Source organism: Emydura macquarii, unplaced genomic scaffold (genome assembly GCF_026122565.2).
Source record: "Emydura macquarii macquarii isolate MOO-44397 ecotype Brisbane River unplaced genomic scaffold, CSIRO-AGI_Emac_v2 contig_3122, whole genome shotgun sequence".
In the NCBI taxonomy this organism is placed as follows: Eukaryota; Metazoa; Chordata; order Testudines; family Chelidae; genus Emydura; species Emydura macquarii.
The window spans coordinates 6148659-6165464 of NW_027133259.1; the positions used below are offsets into that span (position 1 = coordinate 6148659).

General features: G+C 43.0%; 1 protein-coding gene across 4 annotated transcripts in view; it reads left to right on the forward strand.

The window, feature by feature from the left end:
* TSPAN11 (tetraspanin 11) overlaps positions 1–16806 on the forward strand; it is a 113996-nt gene that overhangs the window by 68591 nt on the left and 28599 nt on the right. For 3 of the 4 annotated variants that reach the window (XR_010916787.1, XM_067531037.1, XM_067531038.1), the window contains exons 5-7: positions 299–403; positions 1005–1163; positions 12467–12553. Coding sequence is in view for 3 of the 4 variants with exons in the window: in XM_067531037.1 (XP_067387138.1) it covers positions 299–403; positions 1005–1163; positions 12467–12553 (351 nt within the window). In the remaining variant the exon portion in view is untranslated. Of the gene's footprint in view, positions 1–298; positions 404–1004; positions 1164–12466; positions 12554–16185; positions 16310–16806 lie in introns of those variants that run through there. The other variant, XM_067531036.1, reaches the window with a different exon arrangement.

Sequence of the window (16806 nt, forward strand, 5' to 3'; positions counted from 1 at the left end):
AGAGCCATCTGTGCCTTTGAATTTCCTGTTTGTTTGGGGTTTATGTCACTGTCAGCAAATTAAAAAAAAAAAGATTTCACCAATTTAAGATTTTAATATATAAATATAATCATGCCTGATTCTAACTTCACACCAGTTTTACATTAGTATAACTCCACTGATACCAAGGATTTATTCCTGATTTACACTGATACAAGAAAGATCTGAATCATGCCTTGAAGTGATCTAAAATCTGAAGCAAAAAATGCACATTTCCTTCTACAATGTATTCATTATAACTTTTCTGATTGGTGTACAGCTAAGCGAGGAGCTGAAACAGCACTTAACCCAGACCCTGACTGAGAATTACGCTCTTCCTGGGAAAACACATATCACTCATTCCGTCGATCGCCTGCAGCAAGACGTAAGGAAACCTTCTGTTGCTCACATTACTGCTGCCTCGCTCTTTGTCCCAGCTCATGTTTCATTTAATATTACTAGTTGCTGGAAATCTCATGAGATGGCCTGAGCTTGCTTAATTTCCAGACCAGAGAAGTTTAGGAAAAATCTGAAAGAAGCTTATCTGAAAGTCTGAGCCTTCAGATAGCTACCCTTACTGTTCTCAAAGTGGAGATGCAAAAACAGAGGCACTCCAAATCAGCGACCGCTTCTGTAAATTTCACTGCATTGCCTTTTGCAATAATTATGGTGACTGGGCCTGATTCTGATCTCATTTACACTGGTATAAAAGAGGAGTAACTACTGGAGCCAGTGGAGTTGAACTCTCATAAAACCCAGTGTGAGATCAGAATAAGGCCCCCATGATTGAGTGTGTGCCCCCAGAGGCTGGTTGCTGAGATGGCCGCAGACCAAGCTGACTTGCTAACACATCCATCCCCTTGACAGCTCTACAAACTGAAAGGGACATGTGTTAATTGATGGGTGGCTCCACGTTACTTCGTTTTCTTTTCGTGAGGATAATGTTATGCCAGCCGCAGAGTGACAGCGTTTCCTTTCCATTGCAGTTCAAGTGCTGTGGCAGCAATAGCTCTGCTGACTGGCAGCAAAGTGTCTATATCCTGTCGATGGAGTCCAATGGCCGATTGGTACCGGACAGCTGCTGTAAAACAGTCACCTTCCAGTGTGGGAAGAGGGATCATCCATCTAACATTTACAAGGTGGAGGTAAAATGCCATTTTGCTAGTCTGGGGTTTTTTTCCTACTTTTGTTTATTCAACAAAGTATAAATCATGTTCTCTTGAAGGGATGCAAACACGAACAACCAGAAAACTGTATCAGTAAGAATTGCACGTTTATGATGACTTGCGTGGTGTTCTGTGATCATTCCGTCCTGAAGGTGTTTGCAAGAGATCCGCTCTATTGTGTGTCCCATTCCAACTACCTGTGCGTAATCTCAAGAGCGTCTCAGCACCCAGCCCAGGCCCTGGAGAACTCAGCCCGTAAAAGCACAGTCCCCAAATACTACATTTTCATTTCCAAACCAAAACTTAATGACTATAACACTTAAAAACCAACATTAACATAACACACAATTACAAATACTTGTGACCAGCCTAATCACTGAACTGCTAAGAATGCTCAATTAGGCTTAGAGGTGTTTGGCATTGTCACATGACCCTACGAGGGTCTCCTGGAACATCAGTTCTACTGTTGTCAGAAAATGGCAGGTCCACTTATTCTGGTTGTTTCAAGTCCTGGGACTCTGTGGTCTCCACCTGCTGTGCTTGTTGCCTCTCTGAGACCCTCGTGGTCCAAATGGCAGACTCTGTGCCCCTTATCTCCCTCCTTTCTGGGATTTGGAGAAGGCATCACTTATTCCTCCGTGGGATGTGTCTGTATGCAGTGATGACGTCCTACAACTGCAGGCCTACATCTCATGACACCACTTCTGTTTGCGACTCTTGTTTCCATCATAGATATTCAGAGCATCATTTTCATGAAGTTAGCAGCTCCCGTTTCCCCAAGTCATACTGGGTTTTTTTTTGTTTTGCCTTATTTGTCTCTTTTACATCTCCAAGTCCCCAGTGACTCAAACATCAGTTTCGAACAGTGCAGGCATTCTTGTTTTAGTTGGACAGCTGGTGCCAGTCTGTAATTTAACAGCGCTTAATATGGATCAGAGTCTGACTCTTCAGCCTTTTTTAGTAGGCACTTTATTATTGTGACACCATTTTCCACCAGCTCACGAGACGGGTTAATGGGGACTAATGCTTACATGTCTAATTGTGTACTTCATTCCAAATTGCTTTAACTCATGTCCGCTAAACTGTGGCCCTTTATCAGGTATACCACATTTAGCATAGATGTGTATGTCAAATCTACTTGCCTGTTTAGCTGTAGTATCTTCTAGTAAAGCTATCTCAGGGAAGTGAGAATAATAGCCTAGGACAAGTACATTGCTTTTCTGCAGCCAACATAAACAAATCTGTGCCTTACTTTGCTCCAGTGAACTTTTGTCAAATGCTGCAGGGAGTGTGTCTGCAACCACCAAATCTCTCCCATCCAATTTGCAAATCCTACCTTTATAGCTGAAAAAATAATCTCTGTTCTCTGGGAGATGTTTGCCAGCCCCTTCATGGCAATGGCAACAAGTGGTTTATGGTCTGTTTCAGTTAACGCCAGTCTCCCATAAATAAAGACATGAAACTTTTTATGCCCATGGACTAAGGTCAAAGCCTCCTTCTCTATTTGGGCATATAGACACACTGAGTTTTTGGTAGTGCCATGACGCTTATGCCACTTGTCTCCAGTTTTGATCATACTGTTGTAAGACGACACATCAATACCCTCGTTGGAGGTATCGGTGGACAATTTACTGCAGTTTTGCGCTTACTATCCTAGTACCTCAGGACTGGGGCCTCTTTAATTAACACCTTCAGTTTCTCAAACTCTTTATTAAGAGTTTATTACATCCCATGTCCATTGGACTTCTTTTTTGCACAGTTGCTTTCTCTGGTTGCTGGCTTGGACAATTAGATGAGGCATATATTTCTCTACACAGTTTGCCATTCCAAGGAATCTTTGTAATCCTTCCTTTTCTGCTGGTGATGGCCTCAACCTTAAGGTGATCTCCCTGTACACCTTGCCGTGTTATCTTCTCTCCCAGGTGGGGTACTCATGTTACACGGAATTTACATTTTTGTTGTTTAGCTTTAACCCAGCAGCTCTGGTTTTTTCCAAAGCTGCTTGGAGCCTGTGGTCATGCTCTTCTACTATTTTTCCCTAGATCAAAATATAATCTATATAAACCACTAGACCACCAAAAAAATTGTTGTATTTTCCAGTGAAACTCTTTGCATGCTGAACACAATTCTAGTGGCAATCTGCGGAAATAGTGTCTCCCCAACAGGGTGCTGAATGTGCGCAAACGTGCTTTTATTCTAACGACACCTGCCAGACTCCTGCTGATATGTCAAACGTAGAAGAATATTTGGCACCATCTATCTCTCCCCAGATTTCTCCCTTTGTAGGTAGTGGGGAAAATTCCCTTTTCATGAAATTATTTAATTCTTTGGTGTTTATACGTAAGTGATGGTTTTTGTTGGTGTTTCTGCAGTGACCAATGAGTGTACCCCTCTGTTGGTTCTTCTTCTTGTTCTGTCATTCTCAGAGTAATGAGCCAATCCAGCTCCTCTTTTAGCTTCTGTCCCAAGGCAAGGGAAACTTTCATCTGGGGCGTGAATTGTTGGATGGTTGGGCCCTTTCAAGTCTGTTCTGTACTCTGCTGAGAGCTTCCCTGTCCTCTAGAAGACATCCTCAGACTCTTCCTAGATTGTTCCTCCCCCGCCCATCATCCCTCAGAGCGTTCCTCTTGAAGAGACCAAGGGTTTGACATGCTTTCAACCCAGTAATGAAAGGCTCTTTTCCCTGGAATTATTACAAATTGTAACTTTTCTAGTTTGTTATTTACCCACACATCTAGCTCTCATGTCTTTAGTGGGGATAACCTCCCCACTGTAATCCCTGAATTTTACGCATTTACTCTCCAATACCTGTGGCTTTTGTATAGTGTTAACACTGTTTCTGGCAGCGCATTGGCTTCTGCACCAGTGTCCAACTTAAAATTAATATAGGTACTGTTTGCTTGCAGACTGGTAGTCCATTCATCTTCTGCTGCAGTGCTGTCCCTCACTCCAGTGATGAATTCATCTGAGCTAGTGGGTGTATGCACTGCTGGTGCTTGCAAACTCTTGCAAAGTGATGTAATGCATTGTATTTCTTACATCTTTTCCTACGTGTCAGGCATTGTCCTAACTTGTGGTGACTCTCACAGTATGTGCAGCTCCATGTGCTATTTTTCCTTGATTCTGATGTGTGCTCCATGTGGCTTTCTGCCTCTGGTCTCTTTTCTTGTGGTATTTTAGATTCTCTATCATGTCTACTGGGTCAGACCACTGTCTATCCTCTATAAGCTTTGTTCCAGTTTAGGTGACTTCCGTTGCTTGGTAAATTCTAATTGTTTTGTCAAGGGTTAATTCTGGATTTCCCAGTAGCCTCTCTCTGAGTTTTTTGTTCTAGATCCCAATCCCAATCTGTTTTTTTAATCAGGGGCTCAGACTGCACTCTCCAACCCTCAAGAAATTGCAAGATTGGCTCCTCAGCCTTAGATCAGTCACAAAGTCTTCTATGGTTTCACCTTCGTTCTGCCCTATGGTTTAAAACATCTCTAGAGAGACAAGGTGGGAGAGGAAATATTTTTATTGGACCAACTTCTGTTGATGAGAGAGACAAGCTTTCATGCTTACACAGAGTTCTTCTTCTCAACAGCTTGTCTCGCTCAGCAACAGAAGTTGGTCCAATAAAAGATATTACTGCACTCACCATGTCTCTCCAATATCCTGGTACCAACACAGCTACAGCAACACTGCATAAAAACCTCTCTCTCGTGTGTTTCATTTTTCAGTGGAGTGCAATACTCCTCACGTTTCTGTAATACAATCTCCTAGTTAACCTCCTCTGCCTGTGTTAACTGACAACTGTTAAACACATAAAGAGTTTCAGAGACCGCCTCATTTCTGACAATAGCTACCTTCTGGTTTCTCTTTTGCTAGCACCCACTGCTTTGCCTATTCAGAGTGAAGCATTGTCCAAACCTTTTCCAGTTGTTTTCCATATTTCTGAGGAGTTTCACTCTGATGGGGCTTTTAAAAACTCTGTTCTTCCACTCGGGGTATATCTTAGTCCCTTTATACTTCTAGTACCCTGTTGTGTTCAGGGCTTCAGATGCTTGTAAAATATCTGCTTCATTCTGTGACTGGTTCCATCTGGCTATCCATAACACAAGAGCTTTACCGCACCCCATCCAGATTGTTTGGGAAGCTGAACCCTGAAAAGCACAGTCCCTGTTACCACAACTTCCATTTGAGGATCTCAGATTGAATTGCAAACAGCAATTAATGGAATCTTGCAGCATCTCTAAATAAATCATTATTCAAAACAATTAAACGGGGTTTTAAACAAGCTAACATTGCTAACTGTTAACAATGTGTGGTACATACTGACACACCACTCACAAAACCTGAGCACTTAAAAGCATAACTAAGGGCCTCATAAATCTTATAATTGCCCACAAAATAAACACGTTATTCTTAACAAAGCTAATATACAGTTATCACATACTTAACCTTGGCCCACGGATTGTTGATTTTTGCAGTCTTGATTGTGATATTTTAATATTTTCTTTCAAAGTTGTCACATATCTAGTCAAACGTCCCTCTTGGACACTCACCAGACTGCTGTGAGGTGATCCATCTCACTGGATCCCGTCTGCTTTAAGCCTCCATAGCCTGAACAGAGTCCAGGCACTGTTCCAGACCTGGGAATCTCTAGACACACTCTCTAGACACAGGGTGCAGATCCTCTGCCTAATACCCCCTTCTGAGAGCTGAGACTCTGCGGTCCAACTGCATAACCATTGGGACCAGTGTTGAACCCTCAGGCTCTCTTGTAGTTTAAAGACATCCTCTCCCAGAACTCCAGGCACGTGGGTGCTCTGGTTGTACAGTTTACTTCTTCAGGAGCACACAGACAGACTTTGCACAGGATTCTAAAATACCATTGGTCTTTACTTAACAGCACAGGGGATATGCATATCTAGACAAAATAATAAACACTTTTGTACACATTTCCCTGTCTGAGTTTCTTGCCACTCTGGAATGTTCTTTTGGTTTGGTCAAAGTCCTCAGGATGCCCACGATCCTTCCCTCGCACCTGAATGCCCTCTCTTAGAAACGTGGAACTTTCTCTCCCAGCTAGGCCTCTCTGACCTTCGCTGGTCAGCCGATAGAATAGGTCACTCTACCCCACTACAAAAACCTGCCCATCTCTTCCCCTCTCCTGCCCAAAGCTTCCTGGTCCTGTCTCAGTGAGTCTCTTGAGAGTTTATGTATCTCCCTACCAACATGTGGTTCCTCTGTTCTGCTGCTGATGTTTTCCACTGTGCCAATGCCAGCCCCCTGCAGTCAATTCAAATGTTGTGTTGGATTTTGTTCCGACTTCATAGAAATGTTCATCCTTGCTTTCAGAGTAAATATGGCTATTTTCAGGCCAAACCAGTTTCCCAAGCCATTCCGATGTGGAGGGAGAAGACTAAAACTGGATTTTATAATGGCAGTTGGTTGCAAACTAAATTACGGAGATGCTATTTCCCATCTATAATAAGTACGATTATCCCAAGGAACTGGAAAATACACTAGTTACGTACTAGCCAAAAGATTAAACCTACAGGAAAGGGGCTGATCCGAAAGCTTGGGATGGGAGAGGCCATTAACAAGGTACAGGGATAACATCCTGGTGAGAAACTCATCCCTGCAGTCGCTAGAAAGCGGGAGGGTGTTTGGATTCCTGCCAGTGGGTTGTGGACCCTTCTACAGGCCTCCCTCAGCCTCTGTGTAGTAGATGTCTGCTAAATCCAAAGCTCCTATCTGCAAGGAGAGAGATACAGCCCTCTCTACCTCTTCTTCTGTTGTCCTGTCCTCAGAACCTCCTGACTGCTGAGTTGGGTCTCTACTACTTTCCACTCCCTGGTTGCACCGTCATCAATCTTCTTTTTGCTTCCTTCCAATTCCCTCCTGTGTAACACCAGTCCCTGCCTCTGCTGCTGCCCAATGCTGAGCCAGGCAGCAGCATGAAATGGTCATGCTTTTTGTTAGTTCTGCCCACAGGAGTTCTGTTCAGTAGCTGTGAACCTGACCCGTCTTCTGCCTTTCACTCAGTGGTGAGCAGCATGAGAAACAAGGAGGCTGCCTCTCAGCAGACAAAGAGAGGCCACATTGCATTGGGTTACAGGTTACCTTCAAGACTGTAAGGGCTAGAAACATCTTTTCTTAATAAAAGCTCACATACAGCAATTGATGGCCTAGGCCTCCTCCTATTTGCCAGAGAAGGCTTCTTACTCTAGCTGGAAGATTTTTCAAGATATGATGCTACGCAGTTTAGAGATGGAGAATAGGAGGCATAGTCAGGATCAGTGACTTCTCCAGTGCCAGTCACTGTCAGTTGAGGAGACAGAATTAGAGTCCCTGAAATGTTCAGACCGATGTGAATAATGTTGGACTCCTAATTCTATATTTAACCACCAAATAAAAATGTCCTGATTTTTAGGGATGCTTAGCACCCGCATCTTCCATTACCTTAATAAGATAGATGGATGCTCAGCAATTCTGAAAATCAGGCCACTTTTTATTTAGGATTCTAAGCATGGATTTAGGGAGTCTAACTTTAGACACGTAGGTTTGAAAATTCTGGGGAAAAGTTCACTCCTAGTCCTGCGTTCTGCCCACTAGTCCACACATCCTCCCCAGCTAAACAGCACGGAATGAGCAAGTACCAAGAAACCCCCTTGTGGACCAGACTCATAGACCTCTTGAAGTAATATTAAAGAAATCTAGCTACAGATTTATTTTTTAAAGCATCTCCTTAGAAGCCTTTTTGTGAATGTTGGCCAGATGCTTCAGAGATATTCATGCTTCAGTCTTTGCTTGCAGGCTAGAAATTCAACTGATCTTAAATTCAGTGCCAATATTTGCAGTTGTTTAATGATAAACATGAGAGAGGCAATAAAGGGACTTGAAAGTATTAAAGTCGAGGTTGCTTTTGGAATTTTTTTTTTAAGTCCCTGCTGCACTTAGCATTGACGGAAGCAAAGAGAATTACATAACTACCTCCTGGGGTAGGGTTTCTCTCTTTCTTTTAACAGCAAAAGCACTCTGTTTCACACTGCTGCTTTCTCTGTCACAGTGTGTGTTACATCCAACAACAGAAGCTAATTTTAAAACTTGATTCTTTGCTCAGAAGCCCTTTAAAACTCTGAAGCCATCATCCTTCCTAAGCTTTTCTCTGCTTCAGTGTATAGCACTGATAATATATTTTGCCTCCTTGTGTATAAATATTTTATATTGGTTTTGCATTACAAGTGGCAACAGAAAATACTGTACTGTGCAGTCTTCAAAGTACTGCATCACTTTATAAACATTTCTTTTAATACACATTCAGTTTATACTTGCTTCTAGAACTAATGGATGAGAACTCATTTCCAAACACTAGAGAACAGGAGAAAAAAATAGAGGTCTTTAGCTTACTGGTTGACACGCACAGATCAGCACTTTAAAAAGCTACCATAATGGATGCACTTCTCTGGATGGGGGAGAGTTCGCCAATCAATATTCAGTTCTCATTAGTTTATAACACCCTCAGTCCAGAAGCTGCTTTAAGACTTCCTGCCCAATCAGGGTGGTGGAGTCAGCGCTAGATTTCAGTTATTCACATTACGTGCGCCTATGTTTCAATCGTTATGATGTATAAAGAAGGACTCGCAGGCTTTTACAAAAAATAAAAGTAGAAAGGGGATATTTCTGCTAATATTTTATCTCAGAAATATCAGGAACATCAAATCTGCTCTTCTTTGTTTCTTGCTGGAGGACTTCTTCAAGGAATCAGAGAACTGGACTGGTCGGTTGGGAGCTATTTCAGCCTGCAATCAATATTGTGGGTATACTAAATCTTAACCAAAGAGAACTTTTCTCTCAACAGTTTTTCAGGCATTTGAGTTAAATGAAGTTAAAATGAACAAAACACAGAATTTTAAGCAGCTTAAGTAAAAATCACTTCTCTGTTGAGGTGCTTAGGTTTCACTTTCTTGGGCCATGTCTATACTGACGGCAGCAAATTCGCTGCTGCCAGATTGATCTTTCTGGATCCATTGAGCGGTTAGAATGGACTGGATCAATCGATCAGGAAGTCGAGTGAGTAAAATCACCCCTTCAAGAAGCGCAGTGCTGCGTCGACAGGAACGCTGTTCCCGTCAGCGCAGCGCAGTGTAGACAGTGCGCAGAAGGGAAGCTGAGCAGGCAACTTGAGTTACGCAAGCTACTCTGCGTAGTTTGCATAACTCCCGTCGACTGCCGCCGAATCGCGAGATAAGTGTAGACCCGGGCTAGGTGTCCTTAATACCTTCATTCTATTTGGTCTTCAGGCATCCACAGAGTCTTCTAGGATAAACCTGATGGACAAGACCTGCTTGTTAATTTAAACAACAAGCATTTAAAAAAAAGAAATTTAAATGAATCTATAGCCTTTGGGGCCTTTTAGGCCTTCTCTCTACCTCAGAATGAAGCGAAAAATCAACCTTCTTTTGCTCTATAGGCCACGTTTAAAGTGAACATAAAGCTAGTGAAAAGTGTTGGATTGAGAGCTCTGGATAGTAAAACCCTCTGTTACAGTTACTGGATTGTGTGAGTGAAAGTGCCGAGCTCTCAGAGCCCGGACTGAGTTTGCAGTGCGGACAACATTTTACTCGCAGCAAAGCACGACTAAGCTGGAGTCAGTGAGAGGCAATAATACCGGACCCCCCTTGAATGCCATGATTAGCGTCACTTCTCAGAGTGAAACAGCACTTTGAAGTGCACCGATTACTCTCTGTTCTTTGCATGTGCGGCATTGAGATTTTCCTAAACTGGACAATAAGAATGCGTTAGGGAGATGTAAAATCAATTCTGCCACAGCGCAGGGGGGTAGACAGAGGACCTATTCAAAATCCATTTGAACACAAAATGTTCTGTGATTTGTGACTAGTGACTAGTTTAGTTTCATGCAGTTTAAAAACAGAGTTTCTATTTAACACAGACATTCCCAAAGTATTAGCAGTTACACTAAACTCTTAATAACGTTATGATTTACACAGTGTTGTTGAATGAACGAACCACAGGTAAAACAAAACTCCGGTGCGACTGTATGGTGACGAGGCTGAGGCATACTGCTGGGGGGAAGTGTGGAAAGCTTCCAGGCTGCTGCCTGTGCTATGCTTGACTGTCCTGCTCCTCTTCTTTTTTCCTCTGGTATAACACCATTGAGTTCAGTGGAGTCACTCCTGATTTGCCCTATTGAAAGAGAGAGAAGAATCAAGCCTATGATGTGAACAAATAGATTGTAAACTCCTCAAGGCGCAGTGCCTGACACAGTGGAGTTCTGGTCCATGCCCGGGGCCCTTAGGTGCTCTCTCACCATAAATTATCATAAATAAAGGTTCTGCAGGTCAAATCATGCCCTCAGTGACACCAGTGCAAATCCCATTGTCTTCAGTGGGTTTGCAGAGGTGTCACTGATTGGAATTGAGAAATAATTCAGATACATGGGAAGGGATAGAATCTAGCTCCCTCTCTCCAGGCTGCGTTGATTGTGCAGGACTAATGCAAATAAAAATGCAGTGAATTCTTAACATCTGCAGACATTAGTGGAAAAGGATTCTAAATACACACAGAAAGGAGATCTGTTAAGTAGGAAAGTGCCATTTTTACGCAGTCATTTTTCTCTGTTCTCTCCAGCGTGTATGCAGTAAAATGAGCTCTGCCAGTCCCAGTTTTTATCATCGCACAGTTGCTGGGGAACATTCAGCTCTCAGCCTTTGTTCTGTTGTGACTAGAATGGAATTCCACATCTCTCCTTGGAGCAGACATTCCAAATAAGTTTACTGGGACTTCACTAACTGGAAAGTGTGTTTGAAGGCCAAACTAGTGTAATCTCCACTGCAGGGAGAGTTCCAACCAGTTGGTGGTTCTATCTGGCAACCACTAGCATCTTAGATTTAGCGAGACACTGTACATTCTGTAAATAGTGATAATGGCATCCAGTGTGGAATGAAAGTATGTTTCCCCCAGTTAAAGTATTTGGAAGGAATACATGACATGCACATATGTCTTTAATATTTGTATGGAATATGCATGCAGAGATGTAGGAAAAAGTGAGCAGATTTGGGATTTGTTAATAGGGTAAATGGCAATATTTTGCCCCTCCCTGATGAAAGGGCAGCAAAAAGCCTATGATTTGTAAACAAGGAAGAAATGGCTTCAGGGGGGTTTTGCAGTCTTCTGTCAGTACTTTTGTGCCTCCCCAGAGATTATCGTCTCTCCTTTTTGTCCATGTTCCGTTTCCTGGTGAAGCTCTTGGGTGAGGTTTTCCACACTTTCCATCCAGGCGGTTGTCACCCCAAACAGATACCTGTGCTTCTGTGGACTGCCACTCCTATCCAGGGCCCTCACAGGAGGGAGGGGAAAGGGTTCGCTTCACCGGGGCCCAGAGGAACCCCCACGGGCATGTTTGTGGGAGGGGGCCCATGTTACAAGTTTGTCCTGGGCCCTAAAAAAATTATGCTTGGGCCCTGCTCCTATCAACTCTTCCGCTGTATCTGTACCAATCTGTCGCAGATCCCAGTTGAGCACCTCCTCACTAGACTGCTGTGAGGGAACTCGAGTGCTGGGTCCCCAGGTGTTTTAAATCTGGAGCCTGAACACAGCCCAGCCACTGCTCCACTCTTGGGGTTCCTAGGCACACTGGGGTGCAGACCTTCTGTTTAGCACCTCTTCCTGAGAGCTGGATTCTGTTGTCCAGCTGCCTCCCCACTGGACTCAGTGCTGACCCTTTAGACTCCCCAGTAACTTAAACACAGCCTCTCCCAGATTCCCACAAAGACATGAGCCATTTCACTCTCTCAGGAGGCCCATGGTAAGTGTCAAACAGGTTACACACACAGATATTTGCTTACCGCCTAGCGCGTGATTATTCTTCAACAGCACAAAACACAGCCACAGCCGTACAAACCCCCTGTAAAGCACACAATGAGTCACAAGGATACTGTGACCCCCAGGCAGCTAGCAACCTGCAAATCCCGAGACCAAGACTTACAATGGGGATTCAAGTTTAGGGGTGCTGTTGACTGTTTGCAGCGTTAAAAACCTTCACAACAAACAGAACTGACTCTCCCTGGTTTTACTGTCAGTGTAGAAATTCCCCCCCCATCATCATTCCTCTTGATTTTAAGGATATAGGCTGTAACTCTATACGCCACAAAGCACTTTAATTTCCTGTCTGTAACAACTATAAAAGCTTCGTGTGTGAGGGAGGAAATGGGGAGTGAATCTTGTCAGCAGTGTTGAATGATCTCTCGTTGTAAACACTGTGATTTTGCTTGCAGGGTGGATGCATTACGAAACTCGAACAGTTCCTGGCAGATCATCTTTTGATAATGGGAGCTGTTGGCATAGGAGTAGCTTGTCTTCAGGTAAGTCCCACGAGCAAATCAAATGCTGGGTTATTGTTCCAGCTTATTAGACTGTCCAATCTGTGGGGTGCCTTTTGAACTAAAATTTCCTACCATCTCTTTAGCTGTACCATTGATGGCCCCAGTGGAACACTAGTGTAGACCAGCCAGTGTTTTAACCAGTGCGCCATCTTCCATGGTCAAAGCAGGTCTTTGACATGGTTGATTACAACATCAGCAGCATCGGTACCTTGTCTGCATTAGTGTTACCACTGATGAAGCTGAACTGGTGGCAGCAACGGCAGGAAATTTTAGGAAAATAAGTCTGGCATAGACAAGGCCTTAGTGTGCTTTTCTGTCATTTGTTCCTTGAAACCAGTGCTGTGGTTTCACTTACACACAATATCGTCTAGATTTGCATGTAAAGCTCGTTTTTTAAACTGTGTGATCTTAGTGTAATAGCTGATGTGCTGGGTGTAAATAGAAGATACAAAGTTTTCAAATTTGGGACCTCTGGCTGCTGCAGCATAGGCTTCTTCTGATGCTGACCTGACCCATATTTTCTTCTAACCGTGTTTGCTTGTTTTTTGTTTTATTCACTGATAAACCGGGCAGTGCCCTTAGAACAGATATTTTCTGACTGTGTGGCTTTTGAGGCCAGTTAAAACCACTTTCATGTTTTTTAAAATAAAAAGTGAGCAGATACAGTAGTAGAGATTTCTCTGTAAAGACAGAACGTATGGATGACTCCTAGAGAATAGTCCAATATGACAGACAGTTCCTTCAATTTCCATGTATTTGGAGGCAAAATTCAGTCTTGGAAAAAATATAATTTTTATGGGTGGGAGATTTCTTGGTGAGCCCATTTCCTGTCTCTGGATGGGGAAGTTTGTTTGGAAAAAAGCTCTCCTAGCCCCCTCTGTGAATGGAACAATTAACTGAAACAAAGAGAGAATGACAGATCATTTCAAGCCTCTAGAGATAGCACCAATTTACACTACTCAAGTGGCAAGGAGCAGTGTTATCTTAAAAAATAAGAAAGCTGTCTGGGATCAACTATAGTGGAAATGAGGCAACCGTATTCTTTTATCCTCTTAAATTACCTTTTCTCTCACAAAATTTTACCCCTTTGCAAAAGAAAAAATATATTCCATTTCTACAGCACTTTCCATACAGATCATCAACGCTCATAAAGTGATTTGAGAAATGTAGCTTCAGCATTTTGGGAGTCAGTGAAGATTTATCCCTGCTTTTTAGATATGGAAACTGAGGCACATGAACGTTAAATAACTTGCCCCTAGGTCATGCACTAAGTCACTGACTCCTGAGAATAGAAGCCAGACTTCTGCTTTTTCATGGATGCACATATTCCAAGGCCAGAAGGGACCACTGTAATCCTCTAATCTGACTTCCTGTATAACACAGACCATAGAACTTCCCCCAAATAATTCCTTTTGAACTGAAGCGTATCATTAAAAAATAAAACCAATCTAATCTAGATTTTAAAATTTCCACTGATGAAGAATCTACCATAACCTTCAGTAAATTGTTCCAATGATTAATGAACCTCACTGTTAAAAATCTACCCCTTATTTTCAGTCTGCATGTGTCTAGCTTCAAATTCAAGCCATCGGGTCATATTATATCTCTGTCTGCTAGATTGAAGAGTCCATTATCAAATACATGTTTCCCATTTTGGTACTTTTACACTGTGATCAAGTCACCCCTTAATCTTCTCTTTGTTAAGCTAACTAGATTGAGCTCCTTCAGTCGATCACTATAAGGCATGTTTTTCTGTCTGCCAGTCTTGTGTTTTAACCACTATACAGTGCTGCTCCCTTTGAAAATATTTTCTCCCTTCTGGAAAATTTGTGTTAGACTCCATTTCTCTCAGGTTCTTACAGCAGAATTATATGTACTTTTCTGCTCAAAGGTCTAGCAAAGCACCCCTTTTATGTTTCACAAGCTGGAAACTAAGCAGAAAGAAAAAAAGACGGCGTTTTAGGTCTACCTTAGATCTGAGATGTTTGTAGAGATCAGAGGAAATATCAGAAATTCCATGTTAACCTTGAAACAGGTAATGTAATATCTGTTGTTATATAGAGACCTGTGGCTACTCAGCAGGGACCCCTGAGGGTAATTTTTTTCCTTCAGTTCTTTGTTCAGCACCAGGTATTACTAATCCTGTGGCATTAAATATTTAGGAGTCTTCTCAGAATGTATGGAGCTGATTCCAGCATTTCTGATGTAGAAATGATTTTGGATATGGACATCTCTTGTCCACTAATTATGAATTTGTCACAATGGGAGATAGACTTGTTTGTTTCCCTCCTTCAGTGGTTACTAATAGGTACAGCTAGGGTCTCTCACAATACACTCCAATAAATGTGTGGCCCTGCCCCATCTCTAGTCATTTTAGCAGCTGTGTTAAGGGAAGTAATTCTGATTACCCCTTACTGGCAGAGATGGGAGGGCATACTCCTAATGCCAGCTAAGCAACTGCAGAGTCACCTTCCAATATGGGCACTATAATGAATAGAAAACAGAGAGGAAGAATCTGGGTTATTACAGCTTGTCTCTGGTAATCCACCAGATTCCACAGTTCGCAATGAATTGCACCATAGCTCAGCGTGATTCTCTTCATTTGGAACTAAGAATAAAAGTATTTCACACTGAATATTGAATTGAGTGGTCTCCAGAAAAAAAATTACAGTAAAATGACAATAGCATTTAGAATCCAGCAAAAAACCCCAAACGTTTTCTCTCTAGGTAAATTAGATATCCTAATCAGGTGGGAAGGAGCTATATAGAGTCTGGCTTTTGAGTTTACTTGGTCCTGAATCTCAATGGGCATTCAGCCTCCAGAGCCATTCTTCCCCTCTTCAGCCTCCCATATCTTTAAGAGTGTTTTATGGAAGGGCCCAGCAGGTTTCTGTTTCTCTGCTAGGGACAGTGACCAGACTGACCAATATGGTCAAATTGCACATTCTCTTCAGAGTATGTAGGTGTGTGGGGATCTGCTGCACTTGTCCCAAGACCTGCAACTGTAGCAACAACTGAGGAAATGCAGAACCATGGTTCCCCTGTCAGGTTCTACGTGAAGGCGGGATGGTGAGGGTGGAGAGCTGGTTCCAGAGCATGGAGCTGTGATGGTGCTCCAGCCCGATCACTGTATTGGGCCTGGGCTGGTCCATTTCCTGAGTTCTTTCAAAGCTGGGCATTGGGCAAGGGCATGCCCACCGTAAAAAGAGAGGCTCAGCTGTCATCGATGTTCTCTCTCCTCCAGGGTCAGACATCGGAGGCCAGGTTAACCTTTGTGGGTTCAGGGCTCCGTTCTACCAGCTTTGGCATGGAGGGCAAGCATGCGAGTGTTGGGCCACCCCCTCCTTTTCTCCTTTTGTTCACACAGCTGAGAGGTGGGGCTAGACAAACAGTTGTCAGGCATGGCCCAGGCATACTTGGTCTTGTATCTGCATGGGGGAATGGACTAGATGATCTTTCGAGGTCCCTTTCAGCCCTAGGTTTCTATGATCCTTCCCTCTTCAGACTGCAAAGCCAGAGGAAGAACTTTATAACTTCAGTAACTTTAGCCTTTGCAGCCTGCAGATGTATTTTCTTCATTAGCGATCGCGCGTATCTCCCGCCCTTTTCAGGCTCCGCACCTGAGAGCGAGCTGCAGTGCTAACCAGACATGCTGTGAAGGCAATGCAGATGTCAGCATCTGGGTCACCAGCATGAGCAGAATACTCGCCAGGCCTTTTTGAAGACAGTCTATTCCTGTCCCAGGCCTGGTGACTAGCAACTGCCCTTTTTCGATGAAGAGATTTTTTTTGTTTAAAGCAAAGTCTCCTGGAAGACACCTTCACATCCTTCACACTCAAAAGATCTATCTCCCTTTCCCTGTAGCTCAAGTGGAAATTTAGATAGGGTATAAAAACGGGGGGAGTAAAAGCCTCTAGGGTGAGAAAGTTAACTTTATTAAGAACATCAGTTTAAAAAAAAGGACTCATATGTACAGATCGGCACTGATGGAAATCACACCCTGCTCTAGTCCCACTGAAATCAGTGTTGAAACGCCTATTGATTTTTCGCTGGAGCAGCAACATGCCTGTGTTGTGTGCTTTTAAAAATCCTGCCCATGAGAAACCTTGGCAGTGTTTATTACATATGAACAGATAAAATCCAATCGGGAACCTTCAGCACTAAAATCTCATGTTTCTACCACTTGATTAAAGGAGAACTGAGGGGGGAAATCAGTAAGCTGTTATAGTCAT